Source organism: Styela clava, chromosome 11, assembly GCF_964204865.1.
Source record: "Styela clava chromosome 11, kaStyClav1.hap1.2, whole genome shotgun sequence".
Lineage (NCBI taxonomy): Eukaryota > Metazoa > Chordata > Ascidiacea > Stolidobranchia > Styelidae > Styela > Styela clava.
The window spans coordinates 17,900,061-17,913,750 of record NC_135260.1 but is presented as its reverse complement, the minus strand read 5'-3'; the positions used below and the strand labels follow the sequence as shown (position 1 = coordinate 17,913,750).

The window sequence follows — 13,690 nt, the reverse complement described above, 5'->3', positions numbered from 1 at the left end:
ACTAGTCATTTTTTTCTGGTTATAGCCTGTACATGTTATACCATGTGTGGGCTCTCGGAACGTCAATTTAACTTTTAATTTTCGACAATCAATTGTATGTGCAATTGTATGTATCAATTGTATGTCAATTGTTCCTACATGAAACGGCTAATTCATGCTGCCAATATACGGAGTTTGAAATCTGGGATATTTATTTCGAATAGTCTATTTATTTTGACTCTTCTAAAATTAGGAAGCTTTGTTGGTACCTTTTTTGGCGCAAAGTATGAAATTGAAACGATACGAATATTATGCCCAGTCCTCTAGGCGAGGTTATGATATTAACGCAGAGAATATTTGTAAGCATATCACTGGATGGAAATATTTTGCACCAAGACTGTTTGCAGAAGTTGATTTATCGAATACACGGAAAGTATTTATTTATCATCTCACTTGCGAACATCGGGGTTTGGGTGGAATTATACGATTATGTTGTTGTTCTTAAATAATAACTTTTTCGATGAATGTTTATTTTACTTTTGTGTATTAATTATGATATGTTGAGTTTTCGTTTATTTCAAATTCGAAATTGTCCGGAATACTCAAACAGGTGTAATAAGTGTAATATTGATAGTATAGTGTAATCGAGTAACCAACTTAGAAGTCTTTAGAGATGTCTAATGAACTTAATGTGTTACGGGTGTCGTAACCCCCGGTTTTTTTTTTTATTAAATTTGATTATTCTACCTTCCGCTTATAAAACAACATCGTTATACGGTCATCTAAGGTAACTCTCGCGACCAAATCTTTTTGTTCTGTATGGCATCACCTTAGCGCCATTTATTACCGACTGAATTTTAATTGTGATTTATGATAAGTTATTTTCTGTTAGTTGGCGCTGATAATGTGGCTAATTTTATAAACATTTTTAATATGTTTAATTTTAAAATTTAAAATTTTTTTTAAATATGTTCCTTACGTCTCTGCTATAATTGACAAGCGATAGCACAAGATTCAGCAGCAAATGATAAGCAAAGCTATTTTATAATCATGGGTTGCTTAATAAAGATTTGCTAATTATGGCAGGATATAAAGAACATGGCCTGAAATATATAATTAACAGAACGATGTTTATTTTTCAGTCGACGAAAACCCTTAATAATAACGATTGCCGAAATCGCGAAAAAAATGAATACGGATTTTCGATTGTGATCAGATGACTGAGAGGGCACATGCTTTTTTCTCTGTTCAAAGCAGATATAAAACGAATACCATGTTGCCGAAAAGCGGTTACGTGTTATCTTTCTTTAGCCAATCAAAATAGTGGTAATGGTATATACAAGAGGTTTCTAAACTTTACAAACTCGGAACGCAATTAATATTAAAATTACAAGTAATGGTGCATGGAAAAACGAATTTGATTTTATTGAAATTGAAACGCACACACATAAGAGTTTTACATTTCATGCACAACTAACCGATGCTACATGTGAGATTTGTGCACATGAACGATTATATATCGCGATTATTTATGTGAGAATGCGTATTTCTCTTCCAACTTTAATTTCCAGGATTTCGGCGTTCACGTGGTCGACTAAAAAAGATTTATCAAATGGATTGGTATTTCGCGTCACACTCAAAATTATTTGGGAACCACTATCATGTCATTCGTTTATTTTTTACATTCATGTTTTTTTCAAGAATCACCCTGTTGTATTTCCTGTACCTTCGCAAAGGAAAACTCTTTGGTGTCATCATTACTATTAGTGTAATTGAAAGTGGCGTTGAGATGCGAATATTACATACTAGGTCTGCAGCATTAGAGAGAGCGTTATTTATAAATGCTGGAAGTACATGGCATTTCTAAAAAAAATTGCAAATATATGATGTTTTCTACCCGATTTGAACTAACTGGCACGCAAACCAATGCAAGTCGATATTTGAAAATTACACGTCTTAGCGTAATACGTGAGACAGTATAATATAAATTAGGCCAAGCTAGCTCATGAAAGGGATTTCAAAGTGATCTTGCATAATATTTCGGGAAAAAAATCTTCGACAGAAAGTAGGTCACTCTATCTATAAAAACAGCGGTACTCTCATGGTGATCTTGTGGTATTTCCCAAAGAAAAACTGGCCGGAGAAACATGACGTTAACCAATCTCTTAAAAGGGAAGAGTGCGGACTACTTTCAAGCGTGTTATACTAAAGCGATATTGGTGATGGGTCATGGGGATGTCATTTACAAATGATCCCCCTCCCTAGCTATGGCCGGTAGTAACTAATATCTGCATGTATCAATCGGTGTCTGTTAGATGGAAGAAACAAGTTTGCAAGGCTTGTCTGTTCAGGCGGGAGTGCGCTTCGTTACTGACGCTGGTGGTTGATTGCACGAAACTTTTATTCCCGACAAGTGTGCTTATCAGGTGTCCTTTGATGAATTCGCTTGTTTTCAACAAGAGTTTAAACGAAACTCCGTTAACGGAAAGACTTCAATTCACAATATTAACGGAAGGAGCGCTTTTTCGAGTATCTGTGCTGTTTGAAATGAGTTTAAACCAAAGCTAGGGCACCTAACTAGTTAAAATCAGAAAAAGCACTTTCGCACTTTTTTTTTCGACTGCGAAGCACTTTCGCACTCATAATTTCCTTAGAGTTAACACTGATGTTCATTGATCCATTTGTTGAAATTATAATATGCTGTGCCTCATTCCTTACTTTGATAGACTTGTCAAGATCAAAATCCTCAACATAATTATAGATAAATTTGTTATTCAAAAGTTATTAAGAAAATATGCCTATAATTGTTGTGACCATTTCCATATCACAATTTGGTTTATTTATTCCATTGGAACTTTGTTGGATTGAATAATTGGAATATCATAATATATATACAGGGTGATCAGACCAAGTGTAGACAAACGTTTATTAAAATATCTACAATATAAATGTAAAAGGTATTGATTCATCTTTACCCTCTTTTCGATGAAGAAGATAGGCGTCCTCTCTCCAGCTGTGGTTACCCCGACTCAGACCATGACGGAAGCTGGTTTTTATACGCCAGATCTGCTTGCTCCACATTTAGAAGCCTAAAAATTTGACTTGGGGACTTTCCCGATTCAAACAGTTGCTATATTGCGGTCGTTACAGATGTCATAGTATACTAAATTCATACAAATAGTGGAACTGTCCTGATCCAAACCATGTTTTTTTTTTCAAAATTAATATTTGTCTACACTTGTTCACCCTGTAAATATGTATACTTAAACAAATGTTCTATTCATTGAGTATACTGCTTGAATCCGATTTCTAATTTATATGTGATAATTTCCAGACAAGAGATTTATCACTGCGTAACTGACCTTGTGCTGGCTGGACACGGAATATCAAATGAAGATGGAATAACATCACTCCAAACCTTCAAAAAGTGATTTTTTTTGTGTGTTTTGGGGTATTAAGAATTATATTTGATCTGATGTATCGAAATTTTGGGATCTTTATTGTAGAATATCAGATGTACAGAATTATCAGCGTTTTCAATAAAAAAATTTAGCATGTAATACAACAACATGATTCTAATGTACCCGATCATATTACAGAATTGTTATAAATTAAGAGTGATTGTAGAATAGTGTGCACTTCATACACACGTAGTCAGGAAGCACGTTTTCTATAAAGTTATATGTTTTCTTCTGGACAATTTTCGTGAAGTGTTCTTGATGTTTCATTGAATTCAATTACTTCTAGATTTGATGGAAATAAATGACAGATGAGGTTCAAAACTATTGTGATTCTTCTATATATTCGATCATAGTAATGTGCCGAACCAACTCTAAACCATAGAACCTATGTTGTTTTGTGTGATTTCTCTCTATTTCTGGATAAATTCATTATGAACTTATCGCAATCATTGTCACAATGTCTGCATGCATTTTTTTCTACAATCATTGAATATTTTTCTGATCATTGATTGTCAGAAAAACCCATCTGATACTTTACCATTGAAAAATTTCTATGCTTCTTTTGCAAGCACTTATACAGGTTTGCATACAAATTGGTTTCATATGTCATTCTCTATCATTCAGATTAGAGATATTTAGCCGCCTGTATTTCAAAAGTACTGGTAGCTGATACTGACCTTCTGTTTTAGGTCATCAAAACTCAACACTGCCTTCAATTTCAATATATTTGAGAAAGATGAGATGGTTGTTATAAGTGGAAGTGAGCATGAATTTCTTGCGATGGCCAGTGGAATTGTCACCAATGTTACGGAAAATTTTATCACAGTTATGACTGACAGGTAACTGATTGACTGATATTTAATGCGCCCATCGTTTTTATATGACTACTAGGCAATATTGAGCTATCATCCATACCTTTGACTAATTCATTTTTTATTTCAGAAATGGTATGTTTTATTTTCAGAAAATTTGAGGGATACCCAAAAGACATGACCTATACTATTGATAAACATGAATGGCCGTCCATAAACAGTTTCAAAGCATCATTCCATAATTTATCAGTCCTCATGAAATCTTCATTATCTGCAAACAATTTGAGGGAATTGATAATAAATCACAGGTATGTTTAGATACCAATGGAAGAAGCGAGTTGGATCTTTTTTGTCTTAGTATTTACTTATTTTTTTCAATTTTTTAAAGGCATATGCTTAAGTGACTGACAATTGGTACATTTAGTTAATTGAAATTATGAAGTGAAATTTACACTTAGTGAGACTTATCTGAAACGGAAAGAATTGGTAGTTCTTAATCTAATGTGCTTAAATAATCCACATTCCTCGCTTGTACTGCCTGGTCAATTTGTTACTTTTGTTAGCAAGATGCAACAACTTTCCTCATTCGTTTTAAATCTTGTTCAAGAAGAATGAATACAAAACTTATAATTTAATGTATCGAAACTTCTAAACAATTTGTTTTGGCCAGAAATGTCATTGATCAAGCTGATGTTTTTATAAATATATTTCTCACTTCAATCTGAACAAAATTTTGACATCAAAATCTTCCTAGTTTAAAAGTTCTGTTATGAGTGAGTCAACGTGTACTACTTCTTATTGGTTTAATTTTTTATTTAATTATCAATCATTTTATTGCCTGTTATGCTGATTATCAATCATTTTATTGCCTGTTATACTATCAATATACCTATCTCACATGTTCAGGTAAGCCTATGCAATTTATTACATGCATCTCATGTAGATTGGTATTTGCTAATGTGCAATTCAACACAATATTTCTTTATAGTCTGAGTATCTTTTGGCACTTTAGTGGTGGCTAAAAACTTTTTTCAGAGATGATTCTTTATCTATCTTTAATTGCAGGAAACATATTTTTGGTTGAAAAATATATTATCTTTCTAGAGAACCGACATTCACAACAGATCTTCAGAAGGTAATACCGAGGACTTCTAAAAATGATGTTGCAAAAATGTTGAGAGGGTTGAATAGGACACAACGACAAGCTATAAAACGAGTCTTACTATCCAATGAATATACATTAGTTGTTGGTATGCATTTGACGTAGGCTTGCACGTAATTTACGGATTTACGGAATTACGTAATTATTTGGAGTTACGGAAGGGAAGTTACGAATTACGTAAAGTCGTAATTATTGCCTTGAAACGAGCTTTCTTCAAAGCAGTCAATTTAGTCGATTGCGAAAAATGAAAGCTCAACAAGTAGAAGAAGTTAGAGTTCCGGTATTCGCAGCCGTTGTTTTCTTTCTTTTCTCTCTCTTGTTACGTAGGTGAAGGAACGCGTGACGCGTTGCCATTTACTAACCTATTATCAACTTATCTGGCATGGCCAATGTAAATTATTAACGTAGTTAAGGGGGAAGAACTGAGTAGGGCTGTTTGACGCCAACACACCTGGTCTTAACTTCTCCCGCAACTTAACCGTAAGGGATTGCGTTGAGACCGATTGACGCCAACACACCTGGTTTCAACTTCTCTCGCATCTTATCTAGCATGGCCATGGCCAATGTACATAATAACCGTAGATAGGGGGAAGAATTGTGTTAAGACCGATGGACGCTAACACGCTCGGTTTCAACTTCTTCGGGTGAAATGACTAATGAACGCATGAGATCAATCTATCAAACATTTGTATCCATTTTACTTTTATTTATTATTTACTTGTTCCAGTTTTCCGTTACTTATGGTATATATGTTCCGTTTCTATTTTATAGTCACGCGTTTAAATAGTGGGAATTCCCCACCAAGTGTGGATTAGCAATGCTTAACCATTCTTTATTGTTAATATCAACACTTGATATACGAACATGGAATATCATACTGTTTTTGGCTGTTTTATTTCAGACTTGGGGTATAAACAGGAAAATATCCATAACCTTTCAACACGACGATCTTGTGAAATTTAACGAAGAGCTTTCGCGACGAATTGGAACCGCGGACCGCTAAAAATTTAACTGCTATCAAATATGAGCCAGTGTGTTTATTCTGTGCGAGATCCATTTTCTATTACAAAATCTTGATGTTCTGTTAACGGTTTTATCGTTATATATCAGGTCGGACTTGGCCTTGCTCATGATGTTTTTCACAATTCCTCTCAATATTTCGGCCATATATGATTAACTGTCTTACCAAATGCGGCAACTTATTTTGATTTATCGTCGACTTGAATACCACCGGCACTCGACCAAATTTGTGTCAAACTTGGTCGATAGGATCGCCGACTTGAGTTAGCAAATAAATGTCGTGAGTGTAAAATAAATGTCACAAAATGCATTGTGTTGCGATATAACTTTGTATTTTCGGAGAAGGCATATCATATAAGTTCGGTATTTAATATACGCAAATAAATAATATTTGATCTAAATTTATCGCAAATAATGTTATAAACATTCAGTCCGCGAAATGATTAAATGTAAAATGAAGCATGGTAATCGGAATATCGTCAATAAGTCGACATCAATATTTATTATTATAAAATGCTAACAAGGCAGTAATGTCGGATAATGCAGAAGACGCTGCAAAAACAAGTCTTCGTCGCGAGGAAATCGCAAGCATAATCAAACGAGAGAATACGCTCGTCGTTGGTTAATAAATTAGAAACCCGTAATTTTTATTCAGTACTAAGGTGGTTTTAAAAAACTATCGTTTTCATATATATCCGTATACCAGTGTCGGTAATGATAAAATAAAATTGATCGCATAAAAATGGGACGGTTAATTTGCGAAGGTGATAAAGGAAAACCAAAGCTAACACAAAGATAAAAATAAGAATAATATTAATTTGAATTCACTACTTGATATTTGTCTTTAACATCTGCCGCCGGCGTGTAGTACTGCCAAGAATATGAAAACCCAACTTCAATGTCCCATTCGGAAAAGAAGTGGATTCAATTGGTTGTTATGATAGGTTTAAATGCGTGGAAAAATATCGCAATTACGGGGTCATTACGTAATTGATTTTGCCGTAATTACGGAATTGATTTTTGTCAATTACGTGCAAGCCTAATTGACGAAAAATAATTGTTGTGTTATGATCAGAGTAACTAGTATGTACCAAATATTATATTTTTGAAGTTCAATATTACAATGTGATTCATTATTCTTTTTAGGGATGCCAGGAAGTGGAAAAACAACAACCATTGTTGCCATGGTCAGAATATTATTGTTATGTGGATGTCGGATATTATTAACCTCGTACACACATTCTGCCATTGATACTCTCCTCATTAAACTAATCAAATATAAGGTAGAAATTTCATTTTTTGTGAAACTTTTCTCATCATGCTTCTCAAGAGGCGTCAATTTTAACCTACTTTTTCTTATCTTGCCATATATAGTTGCTATTTGCTGCTTATTTTGAACAATTTGTGTAATATATATGAAGGATTAAGCACTCATATTAATACTTAGTTAAGTTATAATTTTAAGTTATAGTGTTTTTGTCAGTCATCATACTTTTTCGGTTACATAACTTAAATTCAAATTTGTGGGTATACGTATATGTGTTAAATTATAAATTACCGCTATCATACTTCTTGTAAACATGATAATCCAGCCAATATCATTTTTTTCATTTGCAATCTGAAAAACTGATTTTGGTTAAGCAAATTTTGAGATGCTTATTCCATGTAGTTGGTAGGTAACAATTCTGACCATCGTTCCACAATTGACATTGGCAATATACGAATTTTTTGCTTGGCTAGTGTTGACACTTGACAATCATCAAATTGTTAGAGCCATGGAGTGTAAATAATAAATAAATGGAAAAGATCCGGATTTAATTCCGTTCCGATGTGGCACAATGTATGAAGTTCAAATGTACCAGCACTACTGATTATCTCGTTAAATATTATCCAAAGTACCACGGTAATAATTTAATGTATTCATTGTTGTTTCAGGTGAAGTTTCTACGTCTCGGACGCAAATCACAAATTCATTCATCAATACATCCATTTTCCGAGGAAGAATTGTCAAAAAATATGAAAACTCCCGAACAACTGGACACTCTGTATTCAGAATCAGTAAGTTGTTATTAATTTTTATCGAGATTTAAAATGTGTCAACCCCAGCTCTAGACCTCAGATTGATGGAAATTTCGACTTCCGGCTCCAGGGAATTCAAAATTTTACACAGTCTTGGGAAAGTTTGTAATTTGTCACAAACTTCACAGCCTTATTCATTCGACAGTTTGGAGATTTTCTATATTCATTTCCCACTTTTTGTTCAGAAAATTGTGGCATGTACCTGTCTTGCGGTAACATCTCATGTGATGTTCACTTCACCTGGATCGAGACAATCAACTCGATCAAGTTTCGATGTTTGCATTGTAGATGAAGCTTCACAAATATCACAACCAGCATGTCTTGCACCACTACTTCATGCTGATCGATTTGTATTAGTTGGTGATCACAGACAACTTCCACCACTTGTTCAAAGCAGGAAGGCAAAGTATGAGTTTTAAGTAGTTGTTCAGGTTGCATTTTGGTGCTCCCGTAGTATGTGGACCAAGATGGCGGACACCGGGTCCGGAATGTAGTATGTGTACAAGGTTAGGGTTAGGGCATAACTTCATTATTATTTTCCTCATTCTAGTTCTATTGCGATTTCAAGGACTAGCCAAGTGACTTCCGTAGTATTTGTACCTAAATTATAGCTTAACCCTAACCCTGGTTCGCATACTACGTTCTGGTGTCCGCCATCTTGATTCACATTCTACATGAGTACCGCATTTTGTATATGTGTATATGGTAGTTTAGCATTAATTCATGAAACTCTATGAACTCATTTAGTATGTTATGTATTTGTTTTTCAGATTTATAGGAGCAGACGAGAGTTTATTCCGGAGACTATCACATCATAAATCATCATTATGTGAACTTACCCTACAATATAGAATGAACAAGTAAATTTTGTTTCTTAATTTTCAAACTTGATTTTTTTCTTTTCCTAACTTTTTGGATTTCTTTTCTAATATATTGATCTAACCTATAAGCTGCATGTTGAATACAGGAATGGCCTAATAATAAATAAAATTCAATTTATCCAATATCCATAATCAATTTCATTCCACACAACAATGATTTTGCCACAGTACAGGTAGATTAAACTGTTGAATAAGTAATATGTTGTGTAAAACAGCATTAAAATATTAATTGATTCAGAAGACCTTATACATATACAGTGATACCTGGATAGTCAAATATAATTCGTTCAGGATTGGTATTCGAGCACCGAAACTTTTCAATTCGTTTATGAATTATTTTAATTCATTCCTACGCATTCCAAATAACCCAAAATATTGACAAAATGTGTACCAAAACATCAATAATTATTTATATGTGTTGTTAGAGTATTGAACAAAGCTTAATTTTATGGTTTGTAATATCACAACTTCACCTTGGCCTAGGGATGGGCCGGGATTCGGATCCGGACTCGGATTCGAGTCGAATCCACGCATTTTTTGGACTCGAATTCGATTCCGAGTCCACGTCATTTTTACCGAGTCTATAATCAATTCTGTTTTTACCAATTTACGTCTATATTTGTACTTTTGCCTCTATAAATCTCACTACATACCTTAACGAGTTAAAATTCAAGGTTAAATCTGTAACAATATCCCTCGTGTGTACTATTAACACTCCTAATAAAAGCGACAACAGATATCCAGATAAGATAACGCATGTTAAAAACTATTAATCGCTTATAACAATGATGTTGCGCCAGTCGCCTTCAAACTATCTATCCTATTTGGTACACAATAAAATATGTGTTAGCGCAATATACCTCTTTTAAATCGAGTTTATTACGTGCAATCTTTTCTCTGAAAAGGGAGCAATGAAAAGCTCGGAGAGTTTTTGAACGTTTACATGAACTACTAAATTGCAAGCAGATGTAGGCTACTACATTGTATTCACGACGAGTGGCATTTCTTTACCATTTGCGCACGTGGCATAGTAAATTTAGGGCTAGAAATATCTGGAATTATGGGAAAGCATTGCAGTCAAAAGCTTCATATTTTTCATATTGACATGTATAAATTTCTGGATAGCTGCCCAGAATTGACGCAAGGTGATGGGCTGGAAATCCAGTTCACAGCCAAGGCGCACATCCACGTTTGTATTATGGCCGCCAAAGAAGGGGGAAAATATATTTTTAAGATGATTCAACAGCCATCTTCAGAACTATTGGGCAAAAATATGACCTACGACGTATGTGTGTATTGCGAGCGCACGATGTTGTAGCGTCGCCAAAAACGTGTTTTTCTGTTTTTACATTGTGACGTCACGGACTCGGTGGATTCGATTCGAGTCCTTGACCTATTACTCGGATTCGTCGAATCTCTGTAATGCCGGACTCGTCCCATCCCTACCTTGGCCAAGACTGGCCAAGGCAAACAGTTACTGATCATTTCAAATTTGATTACACTAATTTCTTGTTTCTTTTAGTATAATAATGCAAGTTAGCAACTATGTGACATATGAAGGAAGACTTGAATGTGCTTTGGAATCTGTTGCATCAGCTAGATTGCAATTATCACATTGGAATGAAGTGTCGAACAAAGTGAAATTGTATGAAAATAAAATAATGCCGATGTACGACTATCAGATTCCTGTATCACAATGGCTACTTCATGCACTTCATCCAGAAAAACCTGTGTTATTTTTGGATACCTCAAATGTAAGTTTTTATTATAAAAACTAATTTTATTTGTGTGGAAATGCGGAATGGATACTATGTTTTCTCTGTATGTATCATCATGAATCTGTACCACTTACTGTTACAACTGAAAACAAAATCCGTCAAAACAATCTATTCACATATGGACATCTTGTGTCTGCTTTGGATAAGAATAGAATTTACATATTTATCCCGGGGAAGAGGAAAGCAATTTGAAGTTCATTTTATAACTATGGATAGGCAAGCCACCCATTCGGGACCACCGTCGAGGGGGGCATGAAGACAAAGTAGTTATAACGTTAGACTTCAATGTAGATTATACAAATTTCAGATTGGTTCAAATTTCAGCCCAAAGTAATGCCGAACCAGAAAGATTCCAGTCTTTTTCAAATAAAATTACACTTCGTTTTATATCAGTGGCTGCTTATGTAGACCCTTGTTCAGAGTGATGGATGTGAATGAGCATTGTGTGAGAAAAAAGTGTGGTTAGGTTTTATATTGTATTTGCCAACTCGTTTTCACATAGTTTCAAACAATTTGCAGGCTAGCAATATTTTGAAGTTTGAAACTGATGACTTGTCTTTTTGATCTAGGAGTATTTTAAAATAAAATACAAATTGAATGTGAAATGATCTGATAAGCACGTTTTGTTTCAGTTGCAAAATTTTGAAGAAGAAATTGAAAATGGAATTTGCAATAAAACTGAAGCAGAAATTGTGAAAATTATTGTTGATCACTTGCTGCAGGTATTGAAATCTCTTCTGTATAATGATAACTTTTAAGTTATTTCATGCGTATTATATTTTCTTGTCAGGCTGGTTGTAAACCAAATGATATTGGTATCATTGCACCTTTTCGAAAACAGTTGAAGACACTAGAAGATTCTCTCATGAATGTGGTATCGAGTGAGTATTTCAATTATTACACTACAGCTGATTTGAGGATGTTAGCATAGAATTATTAATACACTCAATACACACCAAAAAGAATATCCATTTCTACAAACTAACCATGAATTGCTAACATCTGCACTGTTTCTAGTGTTGATACACATACTCTACTATACTTACTGTACTTAGAAGTGCAATATTTAGTGTGCCTCAATATTAGCATATCATTTTTTTATATTTAATGCTCTGCCAATTTACATATTGATATTTGCAACATACACACAGAGTAAACCTTATGTTTCATTTTACGAAAATGCTTTCAGTTCAGTAGTTCATAGGCATGTCCAATATTACTTTGCATCCAATGTAATTTACTTTTTGAGCATGTAGCCTAAATAGGATTATGCTTATGAAAATGTTTTATTGTTGCAAGATATAGTGCATTGATCCATTGTTGCATCACAAACTTCTCTATTGCCAAGCGTGAATATCCAACTGTCTTACATCACCCTGTTTTAAATTGATGGGTAAGCCTTGTAACTTTTTTCATCAGAACAACCGGACAAGATTGAGATTAGTACTGTTGATAAATATCAAGGAAGAGATAAGAATGTTATCATTGTTTCATTTGTGAGATGTAGAAAAGGAGATTTAGGAGAAAAGGTAATATGGCTTATTGAAATATTCTTGGGAGATTTGAGCATTATTCATGCTATAATACATTGCAGTGACGAATTGAAGATTATTGGCATTCTATTTTTGTCTGACTATACATGATGCTGAAATGCAATCTGATTGGCATATACACTTAAACTATTAGGACTAGCAAAACAACGCAAACATTTTTGACATCGCACCTAACAACAGTCAATCTTTTTAGAAAGGAGAACTTCTCAGTGATTGGCGAAGATTGAATGTAGCTTTGACTCGTTCAAAGCATAAACTAATACTTATTGGATGCCAGAAAACTCTATCACAATATGAACCTTGCCTAAAACTTCTCAATTATGTGAATGACAATAAAATGCTTCTATCCATATGAAATACCAATATTTTGAAAGAAGCTATCTTAAATGAGCACTGCATGCTAGCATATCTGAAATATGACCTTTTTTCAGTATGGGCCTGGGATCGGCCACATGTAAGTGTTAGCATGTACTTACTCTATATTGGACTATGCTTTGCAGTCCTGATAAACTGCTCAATTTGTCATGGGATTCTGCCTCTTTGGTGCAAATATTTGTATACCTCGGCAACATGTTTGAATAGGTATCTTCACAGTTCTTACAAGAAGACAAGTTGAGCAAAATTTCGTCTTGTTGCACTTTATGATGTTGCAAATATTAAACCATTTCATTTATGAATACATTTTCTTCCACATTGATTACGACCTTTGAGTAGAAATTTCAATAATATGGATCGAAATGGGTACTATATTTTGAATGTGAAGCTTTAATATACACTAATATGCATGCATTCACACAATGGAAAAATAGAAATATTTTATGGCCATTCCCAACACACTGGGTGAAAAGAATTCTTTCAGCACGGTGTCACCAAATCGTTTGGTGCATTCTGTTGGGCGTCCTGCCTTTTCAACTTCGAGGGGTAGTAGAGATTTTGAGTTTGCACAGTTGCAAAAACCTTTTGTT

General features: G+C 34.2%; 1 protein-coding gene across 1 annotated transcript in view; it reads left to right on the top strand.

Annotated features, from left to right (window-relative positions):
• LOC120347775 (DNA replication ATP-dependent helicase/nuclease DNA2-like) overlaps positions 1 to 13,555 on the top strand; it is a 30,871-nt gene extending 17,316 nt beyond the window's left edge. Inside the window, exons 14-26 of the mRNA XM_078117609.1 lie at positions 3,314 to 3,406; positions 4,130 to 4,279; positions 4,405 to 4,560; positions 5,357 to 5,502; positions 7,581 to 7,717; positions 8,370 to 8,492; positions 8,699 to 8,919; positions 9,284 to 9,373; positions 10,917 to 11,148; positions 11,805 to 11,894; positions 11,963 to 12,053; positions 12,592 to 12,701; positions 12,919 to 13,555. Of these exons, the coding sequence (XP_077973735.1) occupies positions 3,314 to 3,406; positions 4,130 to 4,279; positions 4,405 to 4,560; positions 5,357 to 5,502; positions 7,581 to 7,717; positions 8,370 to 8,492; positions 8,699 to 8,919; positions 9,284 to 9,373; positions 10,917 to 11,148; positions 11,805 to 11,894; positions 11,963 to 12,053; positions 12,592 to 12,701; positions 12,919 to 13,080 (1,801 nt within the window). The 3' untranslated portion in view covers positions 13,081 to 13,555. The remainder of the gene's footprint in view (positions 1 to 3,313; positions 3,407 to 4,129; positions 4,280 to 4,404; positions 4,561 to 5,356; positions 5,503 to 7,580; positions 7,718 to 8,369; positions 8,493 to 8,698; positions 8,920 to 9,283; positions 9,374 to 10,916; positions 11,149 to 11,804; positions 11,895 to 11,962; positions 12,054 to 12,591; positions 12,702 to 12,918) is intronic.
• Positions 13,556 to 13,690: the final 135 nt, after the last annotated feature.